The following is a 25,337-nucleotide window of genomic DNA, read 5'->3' as shown; positions in this document are numbered from 1 at the left end:
GTCAGCAATTCGATCCTGATTAGCTCAAGGTTGACTTCCATCCTTCCAAGGTGGGTAAAATGAGGACCCAGATTGTTGGGGGCAAGAGGCTAACTCTGTAAAACGCTTAGAGAGGGCTGCAAACCACTGTGAAGTGGTATATAAGTCTAAGCGCTATTGTTATTCTGTCCTCTTGAGTTTTGGGTTCCATGAAGAATTTTCTCACAACAGGTTTTATTCCCCAGCAAGCAGATAATTCAATCCTTATTAGACTTTGTATTTCTTCCCCCTAAGGAAAGCAAATGTCATAAGAAATGTACTGCTGTAGACGCACAAATGCTGAAGTTGTATCTGAAGAAACACTGAAGTGGAGATTAAGGCACAACAAGGAAGCAATGAAAGGAAAATTCTTTGAATTCACACTTTTTATTCATGCTACTCTCTGAGGTACCTGGATATCCATCTTGTAATACTATCATTTTAAAAAGGAAGCATACTTGAAATTTATTTTTTCTGATTCACTGTTCTTCTACCTGGTCTGTTCGTGGCCTTTTACGAGGATTTGCTTCGTTTTCTGCTGGGATCAGATCTGAATCTGAGTGCTGAACATCTCTGAATCCATGAGACTGTGAAAACAAATAACAAAACTGTTCAACAACTGCAACTGATTAAAATGTGGAGCCATTAGAGTGTCTGAAAATCAGCAGTAGAAAATGAAGGTAGTCCTCAACCTACAGCCACAACGGAGTCCAAAAATTATATTGCTAAGCGAGATATTTGTTAAGTGAGTTTTGCCCCATTTTAGGACATTTCTTGACACAGTTGTTAAGTGGATCATTGCAGTTGTTAAGTTAGTCACATGGTTGTTAAATGAATCTGGTTTACCCATTGGCTTTGCTTGTCAGAAAGTTGCAAAAGGTGATCCCATGATCCTGGGACATTACAATAATCATAAATAGGAATCAATTGCCAAGTGTGTGAATTTTGATCACGTGACAATGGGGATGCTGTAAGGGTTGTAAGTGTGAAAAACGGTCAGAAACCACTGTTTTCAGTGCTGTTGTAACTTTGAATGGTCACTAAATGAACTGCTGTACATCAAGGACTATCTGTATAGCAAGTACAGGTAGTCCTTGACTGACAAACATTCATTTATTGATTGTTCGAAGATACAACAGCACTGAAAACAGTGACCATTTTTCAGAGTTACAACCTTTGCAACATCCCCACAGTTATGTGAATAAAATTCTGAAGCTTGGCAACTGTTTCATATTTATGACCATTGCTGCGTTTCAGGGTCATGTGATCCCCCTTTGCGACCTTCTGACAAGCAAAGTCAATGGGGAAGCCAGGTTCACTTAACAACCATGTGACTAACTCAACAACTGCAGTGATTCACTTAACAGCTGTGGCACGAAAGGTTGTAAAATGGGGAAAACTTGACAAATATCTTGCTTAGCAACATACATTTTGGACTTCACTGTGGTCGTAATTCAAGGATTACCAGGAATTTATATTTCTTGGTCTTTTCTTTCTTAGAGAGAGAAAAAACAAACACAAAGCAAATACAAGAAGCATAGACACAACAAGCCTACATGCTACCTTTTCAATTGCAAGCTGCAATTTGAGACACATCCCACTCACACTCAAACAGAAGGCAAAGATGCGATTCACGTATCTGTTCTTTTCTTTAATTTTAATACCTTTTCCCAAAGTTAAAATACAAATTAAAGAAAAAGAAGAAACAAGCTACCAAACATCAGACACTAGTAATAAAAAACAAACATGTGTACAAAGTAATAACAACAACAACGATAATAACAACAACAAATAGCAAATATATCATTCATACTGGCATGAAACATAAAAAAAATCCACCCTGGCTGAATGCTGCCAAATATATCAAATGTTGATATATTACCTGTTCTTAAGTTTTAAAATGTCTTATGAAAAATATTTGGAAAGTGGAAGCTCTGTAAAGAATTGATCTGTGAGGAACCAAAAGGTTAGCCTTGCTTTTCAAATCACCCTACAGTGTGACAGATGGAATCACTGCAGCTAAGTCACGGTTAAAGGACAAGGCTAACTTCTCTGCTGAATCAGTGGGGGTAATCCTATCTCTCTGTTTTTTTCTTCCATTCAGAATTAGTCCCCTAATAAGTAATTATTCCCCCAGTGTTCCCTTGCCTGCTCTTAAAAATGGCAAACTGCAGGTGGCTACCAATTGCTCAAGGAAGCAGCAAATTTGTTTCAGAAGAGATGCCATCTCCAGCTGGCAGAATGTGAAAATTGTGGCATGGGTGACGGCTATAAAATGACAAAGAAGACTAGCTTGATCTGTAACACAAACAGAGAAATGACTTATCTCTGGGACAATGAGCGGAGCGATCCTTTTTCAAAAGGAAAGATAAGGAGAGGAATTGATTTCTACAGTATTTAGGCAAGCCACCATCACTAGTCTTTGAAAGCAGCCCGAAATAATTTCTGTGAATAGAAAAAAAAAGCAGAAATATTTCAGGGCTGCCTCAGCAGCTCATCATGGAAATGGCTTCCTGAAGCCAAAAATGGACAGCTAAACCATGTTCGCCCCCCAAAATATAAAAAAATAGGAACAGTTAAGAAAATAAAATAAAATAAAGGTTCTAGATTTGAGGCAGAATCCCAGTCCAAAACGTAAACATGAATTGGCTGTTTACAGATTTAGCAAACCGAAACCCCATATTGCTCTGTGAGACCAAAATTGGAAAAAAATATTCATAAAAGTTTTACTCCATAAAAGTTTTTCTTTGCTGATTTTAGCACTTGACAAGTTTTTAGAACTGTTTTTAGCACTGTGAATTCACTATTGAAATAATGTTCCATGGTTCAAGAAGGTGGTGAATTAAGATGAAATAAATATTACAATCTCGACATTAAAACTAAAGTGCCATTAAAGTACAGGTAGTCCTAGACTTAACCACCACAATTGAGCCAAACATTTATGTTGCTAAGTGAGATATTTGTTAAGTGAGTTTCATTTGACGACCTTTCTTGCCAGAGTTATTACTGCATTACAGCTGTAAAAATTAGTGACAGGGGAGAGAAGGAGGGAGAGGGGGGGAGATATTTAAACTTTGTGTTGTATATGAGTAAAACTGACAGTTTCGGTGACTAATTTTTGTGTCAGGTAACTTTGAACAGTCATTAAATGAACTGTTGTAAGTCAAGGACAACCTGTGGTCACAACACTAGATATTCTGGTGATTTATTCTATTTATACTGTTATTTTTTTCTGCAGAGAGAGAGAAAGAGTTACTTAAACTTTGTGTTGTATATGAGTAAAACTGAGAGTTTTCTGTGACTAATTTTTGTGTCAGGAAGAGCTTTGAGAAAATGATTTCTACATCTATGATTTCCACCCTCACTGTTCTGCCAAAAGCAATCTTACAGCTCCCGTTCTGTGTAATCACGACAGCATCGCCCCTAAAATAAAACCGTGACCGATGGGCTTTGCCAAGAACCAAAAGAGAGGCAGCTTTCAGTAGAAGATCTAAGACTTTATATCTGACAAGGCTATACAGGTAGCCCTTAACTTACAACCTTCGTTTAATGACTATTCAAAGTTACAACGGCATTGGAAAAAAAATGAACGTTTTTCACACTTATGACTGTTGCAGTGTCTGGTGGTCATATGATCTTGGTGCCTTGGTGGCGCAGTGGTTAGAGTGCAGTACTGCAGGCTACTTCTGCTGACAGCCAGCTGCCTACAATTTGGCAGTTCGAATCTCACCAGGGTCAAGGTTGACTCAGCCTCTCATCCTTCTGAGGTGGTAAAATGAGGACCCAGTTTATTGGGGGCCAGAGGCTGACTCTGTAAACCGCTTAGAGAGGGCTGTCAAGCACTGTGAAGCGGTATAGAAGTCTAAGTGCTACTGCTATTTAAAGTAGCATGTATTTATGACAGTGATCCCCTCTTGTGACCTCTTCTGACAAGCAAAGTCAATGGGGAAGCCAGATTTCCTTAACAAATGTGTTATTAATTTAACAACTGTGGCAAGAAAATGGGGCAAAACTCACTTAACAATTCTCTTGCTCAGCAGTGGAAATTTTAGGCTGAATTGTAGTCATAAGTGGAGGACAACCTGTACTCAGAGCAGTGAAGCTAATTCAGAACATGGGAATGCAATAGCCAGGGTTGATTTAAAGGGTTTATTGCTGAAATGGTCAACATTACAAACATTTGTGAGTCTTAAAATTGCTCGTATACAACAAAACTCCTTTATTTTCCACGGGGGTCCTTGGTGTTCTCTAAGTTTGGTGGTTTTCTTGCAGATGTTTCATTACCAAACTAGGTAACGGTCTGTCCAGATGTTGTGGAATTATGGAGTTTTCATCATGTCATCACAGAATCAATCATAGTTTCAACTGGGAAACTCTGAGCATTCTAGACCAAGCTAAATTAAAAAATGCTAGAGAATTCCTGCAAGCCCAGCACTCAGTCAAATTGGCCATCAACAGGCACATAGAGATAAGCGACATCTACAAACAACTCAAAAGAGCCAAAAAGGAAACAAAAGTCCAAAACACTTCAACAGCAATCAACATCCAGATAAGCAGAGATTAACACCAAAATTAACACTAGACCAATAATTAAGAAATAAACAATACCCCAATCAAGGAACAGCCAATACAAACAAACAAACAAACAAACAAACAAACAGTAAACAACAGCGTAGGAACTACCAAGAATGCTCCCACCAACACAAGTTACCAGTATAAAAATAAGAGCAAAACCCACTTCCTTCTAGCACTGAAGACATTACTTAGTTTGGTCATGAAACATCTGCAAGAAAACCATCAAGCTCAGAGAGCACCAAGGACTCCTTAGTTCAACCCTGAGCTGCAAATATTCTCTTCTGTTTTTGAATTTGGGAATTTATTCCCCCCACTCCCCCCCCCTCCGCATCGCAGTTCTACTTTGGTGATCCCAGAACATATTCAGAACTCAAAAGCCAGTTCTAAAAATCCATAGGAAATGCTATGGCAACATGTTTCCAGGCAAGCAAACACTTATAGTTTGGTAAGCTGTGTGCTTTTGACATTTGAAGAGCAGTTTAAAATTGTTTTGGCTTAGCTCCATGTTCTACAAGAAACTGCCCATAAAATGTGGCTAGTTGCAATATTTATTTCAGGATTATTCTCAGATGTTTCAAATGCCATCAAAAATACCTGGAAAGTTTTTTGTATTTCTGTATCCTATTCAGTCCACTTAACATGTCGTTCCTGTCATATTCCAATGGGCATTATGATTCAACGCTATTTGCCAATTCCAGGATTGGCTATATAGCAATAGCACTTAGACTTAGATACCCCTTCACAGTGCTTTACAGCCTTTTCTAAGTGGCTTACAGAGTGGCCCCCAGCAATCTGAGTCCTCGTTTTACCCACCTCGGAAGGATGGAAGGCTGAGTCGACCTTGAGCCTGGTGGGATTTGAACTGCCAAACTCCAGTCAGCTGGCAGTCAGCAGAAGTAGCCTGCAATAACCACTGTACCACCGAGGCTCTAGGTAATCTTCAACAATTGAGACAAAAATTATGTGGCTAGGTGAGACATTTGTTAAGAGAGTTTTGCTCCATTTTACGACTTTTCTTGCCACATTTGTTAAGTGGATCATTGCAGTTGTTAAGTTAGTAACACGGCTGTAAAGTGAATCTGGCTTGCCATTGGCTTTGCTTTTCAGAAGGTTGCAAAAGGGGATCACATGACCCCGGGACACTGCAACCATCATAAATATGAGTCAGTTGTCAAGAATTTTGATCATGTGACTGAGGGGATGCTGGAACGCCATAAATGTGAAAAACGGACATAAGTCACTTTATTGAGTATCGTAACTTTAAACAGTCACTAAATGAACTGCTCTAAGGCAAGGACCATCTGTAAACTAATTTAATTAATAAGAAGTAGGACCTTTCATTTAATAGAACACAAGTACGAATAATGCCACTGAGGAAATATTGAGGACAGTATAAAAAGCCAATGTAGCTGCACAAAATTACCTTAATTCCGAAAAAAATTCAAATAAAAGACGGGAGAGAGGATCAAAAACATCAAAGATGGTTTATAGACACAGGCAACACTAAAGCTCAGAAGAAACCGAGTTTGTCAGAAGGAGTTAGGAGTAATAAGAAGGGCAACTTCAAATAGGTTTAGAGGAAAGGGAAAAGAATCAATATACCAGCTATTCAGTGAAATGCTATCAAAGCTGACACCAGCCAGAGTGTAGAAAAACTTTTAAAAGTTCATGATCGGAAGATGAGAGAGCTGGCCCACAGAATCGCTGAGAATCGAATTCGACTGAATGGATAACATCACCACTATTTGGTGAAGAAGGATTTGACTAAGGAAAAGAGCGGGACACCTGATGACCTAAATCTGGGGTGTCAAAATCAAGGCCTCCAGGCTGGATCTGGCCTGCGGGGTGTTTAGATCTGGCCCGCAGGGCCGCCCTGGGAACAGCGAAGGACCGGCCGGCAGTGCCTCTGCCAATGAAAATGGAGCTCTGTTTTCGGCTGCGACGGCCTCCTGGAACCCTTTGCCAGCAAAAATGGAGCTCGAAAGAGTCGTGCGGGATCGTCCCTAGCTCCGTTTTCGCTGGCAGAGCACTTGGGTCTCCACAGGCGACCCCAACATGAGTGATGTCGAGCTAGCCACATCGAGCTGGCTACGTCAAGCTGACCACGCCTCTCCCGAGGTCCAACACAACCCTGATGCGGCCCTCAATGAAATCGATTTTGACACCCCTGACCCAAATGTTCCCTTCCAAATTTATAATTCATAATAGGGGTAGCCTGAGACAGGATATAGAATTGAGCAGAATGCAGTTGATTCAATGCAGACATAATGTCAAGCTGTAGCTAAGGAATCTAATTATGAATACGGCCTGTATCTCCATGGCGTATATTATTTGTTAACTTGCAAACTGGCATAAGAAACCAACCATAAGCAGGTCGCATATGCATTATTTGTTTAATCCTTAGTTTTATGCTTGAAATTTACAGGCTACTAAAACTCCTGCTTGTCTTTTTGTAACCTTTAACTGAGCAAAATAGTGCTTCACAGGGCAACATTTTTTGAACCAAGGTACCTCAAAGGGGGCTCACTTAGAGAATGCATCCAAAATATGTGCGGTTTTAATCTTTTAATTATTTTTACCTGCTTTATAACATTAAAATGACCAGTTACCTTGCAGGGGAGATGGGCAGTATAAACATTTAATAAAATAATTAAAAATACAGAACTGTGGAACGAGTGCCGTGGAATTGAAAGTCGGCAAACTTTTATAAAAAGATTTGATGACGTAAAAGTGATCATAAACCATTTTTATGATATGATGCAATATGCCATAAATCATTTCCAGCGGTCAACTCCTGATGTTTGATATGGGCTATTTTTAGGGCAGATACATCTCTGGGTATGTTCCTGAATTAGAATCTCTGCCATTGTTTAAGGATTGGGGAAGCTGGAAAGGAAATATCTCTGAGAAGATGACTCAACAGGGTGCGAGTTGTCTAGTATTATTTAAAACTCTGGCCTCTGAGATGTTGGGAGGGTTGAGCAGATGGGAAATGTAAACAGAGCGGTAGCTTCAAATTGGGATTGGTTGAGAGAGACACCAAAAGAAATGAAAAGTATTAGATGACTACCTCGATCAGCAGTAAAGACATGGCTATCACAGGTTGACCCAAGGAAACTTTTCCTGGATTTTAGTCCCCGCTCAGCTGTTTGTAGGCCGTAGAGATGGTATTGTCTAGATATTGATGGTTTGAATCACTCTCTGTATGCTGCCGCTTTTCTCTGTAAACAGAGTGGACCTATGGAAAGCTACAAAGAACCAATCCTGGAGGAACTGGCACCTGCGTCCGGAAAAATGTGGGAAGTATGGAAATCGTTGAATAGACTGCGCATGGTTGAAACAAGATCCAGAGACACTCTGAATAAACGGGGCTATCCGGTGGCTTCTGCTGTTTTGCGATTGTGATGACACGCAGACAACAACACATATGTGTACCTGCCCTTTGTGTACCAATCGGTGTACATTTGAGGACCTCATGTTTAATTTGTACATGTTTTAATCTTGTATTTTATACTTTATACAGGTAGTACTAAACTTCCAACAGTTCATATAATGACCAAAGTTACAACACGACTGAAAAAAGTGTTTTTCCTACTTACAAACATTGCAGTATCCCCATAGTCCCAAGATCAAATCCAGATCCTTAGCAAACTGACTCATATTTATGATGGTTGCAGGGTCATGTGACAACTTTTTGTAATCTTCTTACAAGCGAAATCAACGGGGAAACCAGATTCCCTTGACAATTGTGCTCCTAACTTTACAATTGCAGTGATTCACATAACAACTCTGGCACAAAAGGTCATAAAATGGGGTCAATTCATTTAACGAATGTTTCACTTCGCAACAAAAATTTTGGGCTCAATCATGGTCGTACGTCAAGGACTACCAGTAGTATGCCTTACTTTAATTGTGATGCTTCTGATACTGATAAACAAACTATCACAGGCTCATCGTGAAGATGTGTGGCTAGGGTTGTTCTAATGTTAGCATTTTACATTCCCTTCATTGTTAGCATTTCATTTTCACCTTGTTGTTCCCAGTTTTGGCCTTTTCGACAATTATACTTACTGTAATGCAAAAGGGTACGGTCGACTCCTTTTGACTTGGAGACTTGTACAATGTGGCCAACCTGGAAATAAATAATAATCAAACAATCATGATTACTTCAATGACATGGACTAATGTTGAGGTGGAAAAAAATTGAACAACATTAAGCTCACTGCATTTCACTGGCAGTTATTTGTGTTTATGTTATCTTATTTCATTATTACAGATTCAGAGAATTCAGAGTATTACATCATTGCTATTAGTCAGTGAAAGGACACAGTCAATTCAATGAATGAGGAAAATATTGTAATATCAAAAATATGGCATGTTAATTTTAGCTTTATATCCTGCCTTTTTTATCAGTATAGGTAGTCCTTATTTAAAGACACTAATTGGGACAGAAAACTACATTGGTAAGTGAAGCACTTTTAAGGAGAAAAACCAGGTCAGCTATCCTGGTTTACTATCGTTAAGTAAGGACCTCATGTGGCCACAATTTCTGACTTCCTGCAAGTTTCCCCACTGACTTTGTTTGCAGGAAGATCACAAATTGCAAGTTTGAATGGACACCGAAGGAGTGGTCAGTAAACAAGGATTTGGACAGCTGAAATGGTTCCTATTCCTCTTTAATAGGCTTGCAGAGAGGAAATTTCCAGAAGATAACAGAATAACAGAGTTGAAAAGGACCTTAGACGTCTTCTAGTTCAACCCTACTTAAGCAGGTGACCTTATACCATTCTGGACAAATGCCTATCCAGTCTCTTCTTGACAATCTCCAGTGTGGAGCATCCACAATGTCTGGTGGCAAGTAGTTCCACTGATTAATTGTTCTCACTGTCAGGAAATTTCTCCTTAGTTCATGGTTTCTTCTCCATTACTCCATTAATGGATTCCATCCATTACTTCTTGTCCTGCCTTCTGGTGCTTCGGAGAATAGGTTGACCCCCTCTTCTCTACGGCATTTCTTTAGATATCGGAACACTACTATCATGTCACCCCTAGTCCTTCTTTTCACTAACCTGACATACTCAATTCCAGCAACCGTTCTTTATATGTTTTAGCCTCTGGTCCCTAATCAACTTTCTTGTTCTTCTCTGCACTCTTTCTAGAGTCTCAACATCTTTTTTTATTTCGTGGCATGATCTTTGCTGTATTGCAGTGTTTCTCAATCTCAGCAACTTTAAGATGTATGTACTTCAAGTCCATGCTGGGGGATTCTGGGATTTGAAATCGATATAACTTCAAGTTGCTGAGACTGAAAAACAGTACCCTACTGTCTTAATTGAAAAGAGTATAGATACGGTTAATGGTATTTTACAGATTATGACAGAGGGTCCGACATGAACAGTAAAGAACAAAAAATAGTGGCTGTGTTTGAAAAAAGAAAAATGATTGTAGAAACTTAGCCTGCTTTGCAATTCTGCATTCTTAACTTATTTCAAGTTCACAATTTTTACTTTCTTAACTGCAATTGGCAATTTTTGGAAAAACGAAGGGATGGAATAAATCTTTTGAAGTAATTGCAACTGCACTGAATTTTTTTTTTTTTGGTTCAATCTAAAATCTAATTCAAGAACCTCCTGCTAAAACCCACAGGGAGGGAGGACTTCTGAACTTGCTATACCCCAGGAAAATACTCAGCCTTCCTCTGAGATAACCTGCCAAGATTCCTGTTAATTATTTTTAGGGCTCTGAGTTTCTTTTCTTCTCTCAGTGCTATTCTATTAGAAAGCAAGTAATTACCGCCCAAGGAAGATTATCACATCACATTTCGTTGCATAGGGAATTCCTTAGAACATTTAAATTGGTGGGTGTACTTGAAAGAAATAGCCTTAATCGTGAGATACCCTGTCATGTTTTGAAGAGGCTCTCAAATAGAATTCCACCAGGTGCCCCTCAGATGCCATGGAAATCTGTGTTTGAAGTAAGAGACACCCCACCATCTAAATGAAGTGACACACTTAAAAGCACTGGGAGGAGAAGAGGGATATTAGGTTTAAACACAATAATTGCATAACGGCTGTGGTTACACTCTGTTCCAGCTATTAAACAAAGAGGGACTGCAAGAATCCACCCAGGATCCTGAGCAAAACAAGGTTAACGAAGGAACAGCTTAACCCGGTTCATTGTCTTTAATACAAAGCTCTCCTTTTCTTCAGGTTTCCCCTATGGTATAAAAATAAAGGCTGTGTCTGCTAACACATTGCTGTCTTGCAGTCTCACACTCTGTCATTAAAATGTGAGTGTTTGGATAGGTTTTGTAGCTGCGTGCTTTAGATAAGGTTGTTGCCCAGAATTGCAAGCCACGTTAAAGGGACAGAGCAGCCCCTGAAGCGGTCTCTCCAAGAATTTATCTACCCTTCAGGTTATGTCATTCGTATTTAGATTATGCTATTCATTCCCCCTGCATCTAAATCTGATCTTTATGTATTTTTGTCCACAATATCTGTACACCTTAATTTCAATGTTACTAAAAGGAATTGACTGGTTCTGGCAGATTCTGCTACTTGTTTCTTAAAGTGCCTTTTTTGTGTTTTACTTTTAGAATATCTGAAGAAGTCTGGAAGTTGAGTTGTGCCAACTGGACTTCTTTTCTTGTTGGTCCGAAAATTTCAAACTTGATATACTTGACTCAATTTTCAGGCTTTCAAGACACTGAATTTTTGGCCAATCATACAAGCTGTTCTGGACTACAAACTGAGCTAGTGTATACAATGGTTGGCTAGTACATGGTTTATGTAGTTATTACAGGTAGTCCCCGAGTTATGATCACAACTGAGCCCAAAATTTATGTTGCTAAGTGAGACATTTGTCCCATTTTACGACTTCCTTGCCACAATTGTCAAGTGAATCATTGCAGTTGCTAAGTTAGTCTCATGGGTTGTTATGTGAATCTGGCTTCCCCATGGACCTTCGTTGTCAAAAAGGCCACAAAAGGGCATCATGGGACCCAAGGACACAGCAACCATCATAAATATGAATCAACTGCCAAGCATGTTGAGTGTGTAACTGTGGGGACGGTGCAACGGTCGTAAGTGGTGAAATACTTTCAGTGCTGTTATAACATTGAACAGTCACTAAACGAACTGCTGTAAGTCGAGGACTGCTTGTATAACTTTTTCCTATCTAGCTGCTTCTAGGCTTTGGGGTTTTTTTGTGTTTTTTTTTGGGGGGGGGAGCTGGGGAAGGGTTGAAATAATTTTGTGAACTTTGTTGTAGCATATTTTTAGGTAAGTATTTAAATTAAAGGCAGATTGTTCATTCCACAGCTGGTACATGCCAAAGGGAAGATGAGAAGAGAAGCAGAAAGGATAATTGAGTATATATCCTTGGATTTAGTTGCAAACTCAATAGCTAATTTAGCTGATTGGTGTCCATTTTTTTAAAAAAAACTCACCTCTGCTTGTTATTCCAGTGCAAAATTAAACGTATGGTAGCTGCGTGACCCCAGCTTTCCCCTAGAGATTGGGGTGGGGGAGGGAGACAGAGAAAGAAAAAAGAATATTACTAATTATTCTTCAAGCATGTTCTAAAGATATACAGCCGGTACGTACTGCAGCTAGGAAGCATCAGCTGCGAAGAAATAATAAAAGAACCCATGATCGGAAAATTAGCAATTATGAGCTGAGAAGATAAACTCTTTTAAGCTTTGAGAAGGTAAGCGGGTTTTCTATGCAAAAGGGAGCACTGAGATACTAAATACCTGCATGACAGAATGTCTATTAATTGTGATAGAACAATTCATTAAGGTGTCCCTGCTCCCTTTCTGCCTTGCAGTTTAACGATTTGCAGGAGTCCTCTTGGAGGCTTTCAGAAAATTGAGTTGGAAATATTTGGGAACAGATAAAAACAGGTGGTTTTGGTTTTTTTAAATCCTCACAAATGTAGAAGAAAATATATGTAGCTTGGGTTCGAAGTGTGGAGTCCTTGGTGCTCTCTGAGCTTGGTTGTTTCCTTGGAACTCTCTGAGCCAGGATGTTTCCCTGCAGACATTTCACTATCCAACTAAGTAACATCATCAGTGCTAGAAAGGAGGGGGGTTGCTCTCAGTCTATAGAGAGTTGCTCACCCTGCCAGACTTGGTGGGGATGCACACAAGGATTTCACCTCACAAAAAAGGTACTCCTGAATGAAATACATAATCTGCTTAGCCCATGTAAATATTTTCACCAATTTATTTATTTATTAATTCAATTTCTATGGCCACCCACCTCAGTCAATACTTGAAATGGCTTTTCATCTGTTCATGGGCTCTAAACCAAGCTCTGCCTCGGATAGAGAAACCTTCAAGAAGTCTTCCCCAGTCTTGTCTAAAAGAAGAAACTCTGCCAAAGTACTGGGAGTGCCTGTGATATTCAACACCTCTGACAGCCAAGCCTGCTAATAGCCTTTTTCTCCTTTATGCAGTACAGTCCTCCTTTATTCACTAGTCTTCACTTTTTGCTTATCTTCTCAACTCTCCAGATTCGGCCTCTGGAAATATAATGCAGCCATTCTTGCAACGGTTCTATTCCATAGCAGGTTTCAGTTTAAGGAGCAGGTTTCTTTGTTACCTTTGATGATTCATACTCAAAACAGCACTTCTACACTGTAATTTGCTTTTTATTTTTTTACTTAGTCATTGATTTACATCCCTTTATTATTTTTATCAATAACTCAAGGTGGTGAACATACCTAATAGTTCCTCCTCCTCCTATTTTCCCCACAACAACCCTGTGAGGTGAAGTGGGCTGAGACAAAATTGGTCTTAGGTCACTCAGCCAGCTTTCATGCAAGGGTGGGTCTAGAACTCAAAGTCTCCTGGCGATCGGCCCAAAGTCAGTAATGGTTCTGTCACTAAATTTTTCCTTAGTTCTAGGTTGCTTCTCTCCTTGCATAGTTTCCATTCATTGTTTTTTTGTCCTCTTTCAGATACTTTAGAGAATACATTCGCACCCCCTTTTCTTTGTGGCAGCCCCTCAAATATTGAAAGACTACTATCATGTCACCTTTAGTCCTTCTTTTCACTAGACTAGACAAACCCAATTCCTGCAAACGTTCTTCACAGGTTTAGCCTCCAGTCCCCTAATCATCTCTGTTGCTTTTCTCTGCACTCACTATAGAAATTTCTGGAGTCTCAGCATCGTGGCAACCAAAACTGGATGCAGTATTCCAAATCCTGTCTTACCAAGGCATCATAAAGGGATATTAAACACTTCACGTGATCTTAAATATACCTGCTTCTAAGTTAATAGGGGGAGGGAGTACGCCAGGGCTGCTCCTTTAGAAAAACACGTATGGGAGTAAGTGCTTGTTCTTTTTCAGGGTTAAATTGGGCCTCTACAAAAACACTACAGAGAAATGCCAACCCAGCCAATTTCTCCACTGATTCCTCTCTCCAAAGGGGACTAAATCCTTGTATGTGCTTTGCCTCCTAAATATTGAATTGCTTAAGAAAGTGGAACAGACCGCAGCAATCTCCTCCAGCTTCTTCCTGTTCCCCCCATCCCCTGTCATACAGTACTTTCCTGTGAAAGGACTTGAATGCAATCATTTAAAAGCCAAGGCCAGAGCCGGGGTGCCAAAAGAACAATAAAGGTACAAACAGAATGGAACTCTGCTCAGCTCATGAGAAACTGGGATGGCTTTGGAAGGAAAGAAACTTAATTATTCTTGCTGAGGTTTGACCATGTCATTTGATTTCCAGACAGATTTATCGAGCCTGTCTCTCAACCCATTCTAGACACGGTTGCTGTGTAGGCAGAAGATGGATTGAATTTTAAAGCAACAATTCAAGGGAGATGCCGAGAGCCCACCCCAATTTGTCTCAGAGCAGCTCCAGAAGCATAAAATTGGGCATCTGCTGGCCTCTAGCAAGTACACTGCAAACTCTACCCACTTCTTCATTATCACTCCCAGAGGGAGAAGCGCTATCATTCTAATAGAGGAATTCTAAAAATTAAATGTCTAGACTCGGGTGGCACGTCGCCAGCTCTCGTCACCATGCTAGCATGAGATTTAACATTTGCAAGCTGAGATTAGTGTGTGAATTATACAAATGAATACCGTTTCCACTTCAAACCAGCCCATGGAGGGGGAAACTGTTTCATAGTCTGTGACAAAATGCACTGCTTCTAAATGATACTGATGGGAGATTAATAGCTGATCTCATTGCTGAGGAGTATCAAACAAAAGCCATCTCTAGGATAAGCCAACTTGGGAACTCAGCTTGGTCAAAGATAGATTTGTTAACAAAGCCTTTAACCCAATTCTTATAATATTTGGTAGATGCCCTCTTTTATCTATAGGGCTTTCTAAAGAAACGCATAAAGCAAAAAAACACCCCACCCCACCCCCGCAAAAAAACTCAAGCTAAAATAACCATTCTGGTCTGTATGGTCACTTTTATGGAATAAATAATTTCTAAAGATCTTTTCATGAATAAAATAAAATGGAGGGGAAAAAGAGGGAACAGTAATGCTCATTAATGCTGCTACTTACTAATCAACCAAATTTGCCCTACTTGGAAGCATTTTGAAAAAGAGAAGATGTGAAAGAAAGCAAAACAAAGTTCCTTTGAACGTACAGACTCTTTTTGACACATCCTAAAAGCCTTGCATCTAAAAATACCAGAAATATTTATTAATAACTGGAATGTTGTAGGAGTGAAGACCGCTTTGGTGCAGTGGTTAAGGTGCTGGCTTAGAAATCAGGTGATGGTGAATTCCAGCCCCGCCTTAGCCATGAAACCTGGCTGGCTGATTGGGCCAATCACCGGGAGATGGTGAGTTCTAGTCCTGCCTTGGGTACAAAGCCAGTTGGATGACTTTGGGCCAATCCCCAGGAGACGGAGAGTTCTAGTCCCACCTTAGACATGAAAGCCAACCCAGGGACTTTGAGCCAGTCATCCTCTCTCAGCCCAACCCACCTCACAGGGTTGTTGTGATGGGGAAAACAGGAGGAGAAATAAGTATGAGGTATGTTCACTACTTTGAGTTACTTATAAAGTGTTAAAGGTGGGATAAAAATCTAATGAATAAATAAAGCAAGCAAGTTACCGATTATTTTAGTCCCAATTTGATCATGGTACACCGTCTTCTCAAAGCATTTTACAGGCCTTAAAGCAATCCAAGGTTAGAAAATGACATAATACATCCTACAAGCTCCCAAGTCTTTCTTTTTTTGTTGCCTAACAAATATTCAGGGCTATATTTCCCATAATCCCCTTCAGTCTGGATGGCTGAAACTGACCGGCCTCAACTTCAATGAGCTTTTGAGGAGCCATGATTTGCAAAATCAAAATGGGGAAGCCAGATTCACTTAACACCCATATTACTAACTTAACGACTGCAGTGAATCACTTAACCACAGTGGCAAGAAAAGTCATAGAATGGGGCAAAACTCACTTAACAAATGTTTTGTTTAGCAGTGGAAATTTTGGCCTCCATTGTGGTCGTAAGTCGAGAACTACCTCTAGTCTCCTTCTCTGACCTTTGAGAAAGGACAGTTGGATAAAAGTTGGAATATAGAGGCACCTGCACCCTGACACTCTTCACCCAGAGTCCAAACTGGAAAAATGAGAGAAAGAAAAGGGGGGAGGGAGAGAAAAGGAGAGGGGAAGAGAGAAAAAGGGCAGAGATGGAGAGAGGGGGGAGAGAAAGAGGGGAGGAGAGAGAGTTAGGGAGAGAGAGGGAGGGAAGAGAAAGAGAGGGAGAGGGGGAGAGAGGGGAAAGAGGGAAAGGGGGAGAGAGAAAGAGGACAGGGAAGGAGAGAGGGGGAAAGAGAGAGAAAGAGGGAGAGAAGGAAAGAGAGAGGGAGAGAGGGAGGGAGGGAAAGAGAAAGAGGGAGTGATGAGGGAAAGAGAAAGGGAGGGGAGACAGACAGAGAAAGAGTGAGGAGAGAGAGGAAGAGAGAGGGAGGGAAAGAGAAAAAAAGGAGGGGGAGAAAGAGAGGGAGAGAGAGACACTCCAACCTAGAGGAATTCTCTGTTGCTTGCTGGAGATTACTGTCTTTCCCTGAACTGTTCCAAGAACAGAAAGGAAAGTACTGACTGGCAGCTGAGGGAGCAGATGGCAACCCTCGGGGAGCTGGACCCATCTCACGGATCGCCAGTTGCCAACCCTTAAATCGATTAGCTTTAATTTGCTTTGTTAGTCTGACTACTATCTGCCAAAAAAACTCCATGTAGACTGCAGGGGGAAGGCAGGGCAGGAGACAATAGGTCAGCGTTTGAAAGCAAGGTATTTATATATGTTTTTTTTAAAAAAAAAAAACCTGCCTGCGCACTTCCAATCCCGCGTCCTCCGAGGACTGCGCTTCTGATTGTGTTCCATTTATCTTGCATCTCTGGCAAGCGGATGAACTGCTGACACACATTAAGGGCCTTCTGCACAGCTGCCCCTGCCCCAAACGATCAAGGGAACCGTTATGTGATTCAGAGGCAAAAGGAATGCAAAGAGCTATTTTAGAAGAATCGCTCTGCGGTCTTTTTCCTAACGTGGCTTTAACCCAGATCTTTGCCTCTCGGGTGGAAAAACACACACACATGCACACACACACACACACACACACACACACGCACGCACACATCCCGAATCTGGACCTGTTCTAATCAAAATGAAGGAGCCCCTTATAAAATGACCAAAAAACGTAGAATCTCTGATGAGAAAAGCTCAGGATGCTGTAAACTTCAGCAGCAACTAGTTAAATACAATACAGGTAGTCCTCGACTTACAAGAGTTTGTTTAGTGATGGTTCGAAGTTACAACGGCACTGAAAGAAGTTACTTATGACCATTTTTCACACTTATGACCGTTGCAGCATCCCCATGGTCATGTGATTAACATTTGGATGCTTGATGACTGACTCACACTTATGAACGGTGGCAGTGCCATAAAATCATAAATCATAAAATGGGGCAAACCCCAGTGAACAAATTTCTCAGCAACATAAATTTGGGGCTCAGTTGTGGTCATAGGTTGAGGACTAGGTAGTGCTCAACTTACGACCATAATTGAGCCCAAAATTTCTGTTGTTAAGCGAGACATTTGTTAAGTGTGTTTTGCCCCATTTTACGATTTTTGCTCACATTTGTTAAGTGAATCACTGCAGTTAAGTTAGTAACACGGTTGTTAAGTGAATCTGGTTTCCCCCCATTACCTTTGCTTATCAGAAGGTCGCAAAAAGAGACCATGTGACCTTGGGACACAGCAAAGGTCATAAATATGAACCAGTTGTCGAGCATCTGAATTTTGATCGCAGGACCACGGGGATGCTGCAAAGGTTGTAACTATGGGAAACGGTCACAAGTCATATTTTTCAGTGCCTCTGTAACTTTGAACGGCCACTAAATGAACTGCTGTAAGTCGAGGATTGTCTGCATTTGTTCCTGGCGGAAGCGATGTCACGTAAGGCAGAAAAGCAGTGGAGACACCTAAGAGTGGCTTTCAAAGGCAGGGATGAGGAGGAAGAAAACCGAGTGAAGAGTTGTGAGGCGGGTGCCATCCAAGTAATCATTTTTAGATGACTGATGGATGCAAAAGCAAAGATCGTCTGACTTCAGTTCAACGCCTTTGCATTTGAAGATCTGCTGGAGAACGGGCTGTTCTCAAAAAAAACTAAACAGCGTCAAATCTGGCTAGAACTGGGATGGGAGCACATCAGGGAATCCCAGGCTATAAACTCAACAAATCCCAAGCAACCTGAAAGAAAGCAATGGCAAACCACCCAAAGAGCTGCCAAGAAAATTAAATGGGATGTGTTCAGGAAGTCCCCAGCAGTCAAGTTCACCTCAAAGGACGCTTTGCTTAAAAATAAAAGAGATTTGCTTGGCAGGAAGCAGTGGGGGGCGGGGGAAGTGCTTTCGGTACATCTTTTATTGGGCTCTCTTTGGCTTCCCCGCCTTTTAACTCCAGAGTTTGATTCAGGAGATCTCATGTCAGCACAGAAAATTCTTCGTATTTTATGACCTATTGGGGAGATGGGTGGCATATACATTTAATAAACAGTCAAAAAAAACTTTACCCATCTGGAAAGGAATGTGTGGAGGGCCTTGGGGGTGGAGGAAAAAGATGCTGGCTAGCAAACTATCAATGTTTGCTAATCATGGTTTGCTCTTATCATCTGAAGGTGAGGGGGAATGTGATTTATTTCTTAAGAGATCTCTTACACCAGTCACATTTGGTCTTCCTAAAATGGTATTTCTTTCTTTGGTATTTCTAGGGATGTTTTCATATCAAGAATGCCCCATGGAACTAGCAGCTCCACAGTTAAAATTGATATTCTAGAGTTCCTGTGATGACAACAATTTCTGATTTTTTTTTTTTTAATCTTTGGCTACAAAAACGGCTAAGAGTCTTGGGATACCTCAAAACCAGCCAATATATTATTACATCAGCTTTTAAGGACTAGAATAACAGTGTTGGAAGGGGCCTTGGAGGTCTTCTAGTCCAACCCCTTGCTCAATCGGGAGACCCTATACCATTTTAGACAAACTGCTGTCCAGTCTCTTCTTAAAAGTCTCAAGTGACGGTGCTCCCACAACCTCTGGAGGCAAGTCATACTATGGATAGGATAGGATTGTTCTCACTGTCAGGAAATAAGTTCTCGGTTGGTTCTCTCCTTTATTAATTTCCATCCATTGTTTTTTGTCTTGCCTTCCGGTGCTTTGGAAAATAGGTTGATTCCTCCCCCCCCCACACTTCTTTGTGGGGGACAATCTATTTTCCAAAACACCAGAAGGCAAGACAAGAAACAAATGAAGCCAGTGAATGGGCTACAAGCAGTAGATGCAATCAAGCTAAGGCTGTGGCAAAACAGAATTATAAGCAAGGAACTTTTAGTCCCTTTAAAATGTTCTCTGTGTGAATACAGATTAAAATGACAAAAGTTAAAAAGAGGAAAATACAGAGTCACACAGAATTCTTTGGGAAACAAGATGGACCATCGCTGTGCGTTTTTTTGTTCATGAGAGAGAAAGTGAAATATAGGAAGAGGGGGAATAAAACCCTCCTCTAACAGGAAGTAGAAATGCTTACCTAAGGCAGGTACCAAAGAGGAATGATTCTGTTCAAAGCGTGTGGTCATCTGATTGGTCAACACTACCTGAAAGAAGCAAGAAAGGAGAGAATCTACATTAAATAAATTAGTGCTTATAGTTACTGCTAAATAGAAGCCGTTAGACCCGTGTTTCTCAACCACAGCAATTTGAAGACGTATCAACCTCAACTCCCAGGATTTCCCAGCCCACATGGGAGTTGAGGTTCACACATCTTCAAGCTTTCAAGGATGAGAAACACCAAGTTAGACTATAGCTCCCTTTGTCTCTGATTATTGGTCATGCTGCTGAGGCTTATGGAATTGGATCCCATCAACTTTTGGAGAGCCACAACTTCCCCACCTCTGCCACAAGTAGATGTGGTATGGCCCCTTTCACTAATAACAACACAGGTAGTCATCAACTTACAAACACAATTGAGCCCAAAATTTATGTTGCTGAGTGAGACATTTGTTAAATGAGTTTTGCCCCAAATTACAACCTTTCTTGCCACGGTTGTTAAGTGAATCACTGCAATTGTTAAGTTAATATACCTGGCTGTTAAGTGAATCTGGCTTCCTCATTGACTGCTCGACAGAGGGCCCCAAAAGGTGACCCGGGACACTGCAACTATCACCAATATGAATCAGTCGCCAAGCGTCTGAATTTTGATCACATAACCATGGAGATATTATAATGGTCGTAAGTGTGAAAAATTGTCCTAAGTCACTCGTTTCAGTGCTGTTGTAACTTTGAACGGTCATGAAATGAACTGTTGTAAGTTGAGGGCTGCCTGTAATAGCAATAGCACTTACGACTTATATACCGCTACATAATGCTTTACAATATCAGCCTCAACAATCTGGGCCCTCATTTTACCTACTTCAGAAGGATGGAAGGCTGAGTCAACCTTGAGGCAGTCAAGTCTGAACTCCTGGCACTGAGCTGAATTAGCTTGAAATACCACATTCTGACCCCTGCGCCACCCCCAGACTTAACAATTGTCACTAAGAAAGACAAAAAAAGTCTGGATAATGGACCTGGAGACAGGTCAGTAGAAGAGAAAGAACTGGAGAAGACAATAAAATACAATGACCTGCGAGCAGAAATAGAACCACTGTGGCAAAAAAGAGCAAAGGTAGAGCCACTAGTAATAGGTGCCTTGAGTGCAATACCAAAATAAAAAGTGGTAGAGAGAATTCCAGAGGTTAAAGGAGGTTGTGGGAAGAATCCCAATAGTTTCCTTTAGGAAGCGTTTTTATCATTTGAGTCTTGACTTGCTCATCATGGCCAACATTTAGCAAGCAGACATCTTTCCTTGTACTACCAAGACAGCCATTTTGAATTATTGGGGTAATACAGAATACGTTCCTCAAGCCCCTAAGTTGGTCCAATTGAGTCAGTAATTCAAAAGGGGAACTAAGAATGATTTGTTCATCCAGCACATGATCTAAAGCAGGGGTGTCCAACCTTGGCAACAAAGCTGGCTGAGGAATTCTGGGAGTTGAAGTCCACAAGTCTTAAAGTTGCCAAGGTTGGACACCCCTGATCTAAAGAATCCAATGTCAGCATCCAGTGCAGGATTACAGAGTTGGAAGGGACCTTGGAGATCTCAGGCAGGAAACCTTATACCATTTCAGACCAATTGTCCAACCTCTTCTTGAAAACCCTCAGTGTTGGAGCACCCACGACTTCCGGAGGCAATTCCTTCCACGGACTAATTGTTCTGTCAAGAAATGACTCCTTAGTTCTAGGTTGCTTCTCTCCTTGATTAGTTTCCATCCGTTGCTTCTTGTCCTGCTCTCAGGTGCTTTGGAGAACAGGTTGACTCCCTCAGATAAAAATAGGGATTAAACTGGGGTGCCTCTGAATATTCTTAGCTAGGGGTTATTGCTGTAATGTACTACGTGAGTCTTCCCATTGGTATCTTTTTTAGCCAGCTTGGGAAGTAACATTTTAGGCTCACAGACTGATCTGTTAGGGCTGTTCTGTGTTGTCTTGTAACACTATCTCAGTAAAAACACATGGAGAGGCTTATTTTTAGCAGCCCAGCAATAAAAAAGAAAAAAAAATGAAGAAGTCCCAGCATACATACAGAATCACAGTTTAAGGAGGAACTATGTTACCTGGAAACAGGAAATAAGTAACATTTCAGAACGTGCCTAAGCTTCATTCTGGAACAACCCCTTCTAACCTGGGTAGGCTGGAAAAAAACCCACCTATAAATAGCTGTAGCTCAAGCGTGTCCTTCCCTTGGCATGAAGCCAGCTTTATCTGCGGCACCTCCAGGCAGAGGTCAAAGGATGCAACAACAAGGGAGATAAAAGGCAGTTTCACTAAGGAATTTCTTCCAAATTGTCTCCCAACAAGTCTTGTTTTCTCTTCACAAGATTCTGCCTGTCTGTTATTTATTTATCAGTCTGTCTAACAGGTGCTTTTTCAAAAGGCAACTGGACTTTGAAGATATTTTGCTTCTCATCCAAGAAGCTTCTTCAGTTCTATCTACCTATCTAACCTTTATTGTTTTATAAATATTTCAAGGCAGTGAATATACACAATACTCCTTCCTCCTCCTTTTTTCCCCACAATTACAACTTGGCGAGGTGGGTTGGGGTGAGAGTGTGTGACACCCAGCTGGCTTTCATTCCTAAAGTGGGACTAGCAATAGCGCTAGCATTTAAGATTTATATATCGCTTCACAGTGCTTTACAGCTCTCTCTATGCGGTTTTTATAGTCAGCCTCTGGCCCCCAACAATCTGGGTCCTAGTTTTACTGACCTAAGAAGGAAGGAAGGCTGAGTCCATCTTCAGCCGGTCAGGATCGAACTCCTAGCTGTGGGCAAAGTTAGCTTGCAAATACTGCATTCTTACTACCACATCACCACAGCTCTTCTAGAACACTCAATATCCTGGTGATTGGCCCAAAGACACCCATCAGCTTTCATACAAAGGCGGGACTAGAACTCAACCATCTCCTGGCTTCTAGCCTGTGCCTTAATCACTAGATCAAACTGGCATTTATGTTTATAAAAAGACAATGACAATCAAAAGGCAGGAAATCCTTAACCCACTTAAAACGCATACAATACGAGCTTTAAAAGCACAAAGGAATAGCTGGATTTGCATTATGTCAAGCTATCATTTGTTGAATCATGCCCTGTTGAATAAATAACTGGTTTTAAATAATCTGTTAAGCTAGAAATTATGGTTTAACAACCACAACTGATAGGTTTATATAACATGTCAAAAATACATTGCAGGGTTAGCACATCGGATTTTCTGTCGAATGTTTAGTCACTATTTCGAGTGTCAAAGTTATACAGGTAGTCTTCGACTTACAACTATTCGTTTAGTGACTGTTCAAAATTACAATGGCTCTGAAAAAAAGTGATGTATGAACATTTTTCACACTTACAATCATTGTAGTGTCCCCATGGCCAAGTGATCAAAATTCAGATACTTGGCAGCTGACTCGTATTTATGACCATTGCAGTGTCCCTGGGGTCATGTGATCCCTTTTTGCAACCTTCTGACAAGCAAATGCAATGGGGAAGCCAGATTCACTTAACAACCAACTTACTAATTTAACAAATGCAGTGATGTGCTGAACAACTGTGGCGAGAAAGGTCATAAAATAGGGTCAAAATTCACTTAACAAATGTTTCACCTAGCAACAGAAATTCTGGGCTCAATTGAGGTCATAAGTCAAGGGCTACCTGTATCATATACTGGCTTAGCCACAGATCTTCATTCTTTCTCAAACTTACAGCTAACGTATGGTCATTTGCGATGCATATCAACTGCTGGGCCAAGCCATTCAAAAGTCTTGTTCGCAGCGAGATATCTTCGAAGTCATGGCGGAAAGGAAAGGCAATTCCATCGATCACAATCAACTGCACCTAATGATCGGGTATAAAACAGAGAGAGAGAGAGAGAGGGAGGGAAGGAGAGAGAGTGAGAGCTTCATTCCCACAGAAATCTGTATCAAAAAAGCTGGGATGCCTATAAATAAAAGTTATTTCCCCCCTTCATTATTAATCAAAGGTCTACTTGTCACTTTATGGTTGAGGGAAACTAAGTATAAATTAATCTGAAAGGGTTTGACCCTTTGCCTCATTCGAGTTCTTATTCTATTTATAGAATTTCAAGTTATAAAACCATGATGACTCTCACAGGAAATGGCTGCAGTTTTTTCTCCATCAGATGTTTTTTAAAAAAACAAAACAAGAACAGTAGCATCTTAATAAGCCTCCCACGATCCTCAGATGTTCTGACTGCTACTATGCTTAACCATTAGAACGACCTGGAAATGGAGACGAGGTCGGGTATTAGCACAGAACAGATACTGATGTCGGTTACTACATAATTTTGAATTGGAGGATTCTCCTTGAAACAAACCTTTATGCAAATAGGTGATTTGTTCCAGAAAATTTTCAATTTGCATGGGGAAAAAATATCAGTCATATTACTGATGATATAGGAAAGCTTTTTGTTAAAATCCAGCTGTTATCATCCAGGGTTTAGTTCTGAGTTCCCATAATAAACACCTGAAATAATGAGTTTATAGTGACCCTTCAATCTATTTTAAGTTTCATTCTCTGATTTGGTTTTAATGGCAGAAAACGACATTTAAAAAAGAGCTAAACAACATCACAATCCTCTTCTCTTAAACTTTTGTTTTTATGAGCTCTGGCTATATGTTGAAAAGGTTATCTGTGTAATGACATGCTAAAACTTTTATTTCTTACAACCAACAGCTGAGATTCTCACGATAACACTCATGACATATTAATTCCTGTACAGGTAGTCCTTGGATTATGATTGTAACTGAGATCAGAATTTGTAAAGAGCAACCTCATTGTGTGGTGACAGCAATTCCTACAATCTTCATTGCTGCTGTTTAGGTAGATAGGTAAGAGCCGGGGTGGCGCACTGGTTAGAATGCAGTATTTCAAGCTAATTCTACTTTCTGCCAGAGTTCAATTCTCATCTGCTCAAGGTTGAATCAGCCTTCCATCCTTCCAAGGTTGGTAAAATGAGGACCCAGATTCTTGGGGGCAATAGGCTGTCTCTGTAAAGTGCTTAGAGAAGGCTGGAAAGGACTATGGAGCAGTATATAAGTCTAAGTCCTCTTGCTATTTATGTATTATTTATTAAATTCATATGCCACGTATCAAGGCTTATAATGGAATAAAATAGGAATAAAAGGTAAAAGCTAAAGGTTTTCTAGTCCAGTCATGTATGACTCTAGGGCGCAGTGCTCATCTCCATTTCTTAGCAAAAAAAGGCCTCAAGACATTTCTTGTGGTCATGTGGCCAGCATGACATCACACCGCAGTGCAGAGTGTGCGGCAAAATATGGACTGCTGTCACCTTCCCACCAAAGTGGTACCCATTTACTCGCATTTGCATGCTTTCGAAATGCTAGGTAGCCAGGAAAAAATAGGGATGTAAAATACAATTATAAAATGTAACCAATTAAAATGACAAAAGTTAAAAAGAGAAAAAGTAAAGCGTTAATTGAATTCTACAGTCATTAGGCAAGGAAACCTCCTGTCAGCTTCCCGCAGCCAGGGAAAGCCAGCAAGTCCCAAGCCCTATTGGTAGGTGGGTCATGGAACAAGGAGGTGTATAAACTCTGTCCCGTTTCTAGAAAACAGAGAAAACTGACAGCCCTGTA

At 40.6% G+C, this 25,337-nt stretch overlaps 1 protein-coding gene across 1 annotated transcript in view; it reads right to left on the bottom strand.

Annotated features, from left to right (window-relative positions):
- Window positions 1–386: 386 nt before the first annotated feature.
- RAD51C (RAD51 paralog C) overlaps window positions 387–25,337 on the bottom strand; it is a 36,872-nt gene continuing 11,921 nt past the window's right edge. Inside the window, exons 5-9 of the mRNA XM_087924993.1 lie at window positions 23,425–23,556; window positions 19,659–19,725; window positions 12,041–12,101; window positions 8,665–8,725; window positions 387–605 (exon numbers count right to left, since the gene is read on the bottom strand). Of these exons, the coding sequence (XP_087781119.1) occupies window positions 498–605; window positions 8,665–8,725; window positions 12,041–12,101; window positions 19,659–19,725; window positions 23,425–23,556 (429 nt within the window). The 3' untranslated portion in view covers window positions 387–497. The remainder of the gene's footprint in view (window positions 606–8,664; window positions 8,726–12,040; window positions 12,102–19,658; window positions 19,726–23,424; window positions 23,557–25,337) is intronic.

This window comes from Pseudonaja textilis, chromosome 1, assembly GCF_049901715.1.
Source record: "Pseudonaja textilis isolate UNSWEBS1 chromosome 1, rPseTex1.2, whole genome shotgun sequence".
Classification (NCBI taxonomy): domain Eukaryota; kingdom Metazoa; phylum Chordata; class Lepidosauria; order Squamata; family Elapidae; genus Pseudonaja; species Pseudonaja textilis.
The sequence above is the reverse complement of the archived record's forward strand: the minus strand, read 5'-3'. Positions and strand labels throughout refer to the sequence as shown.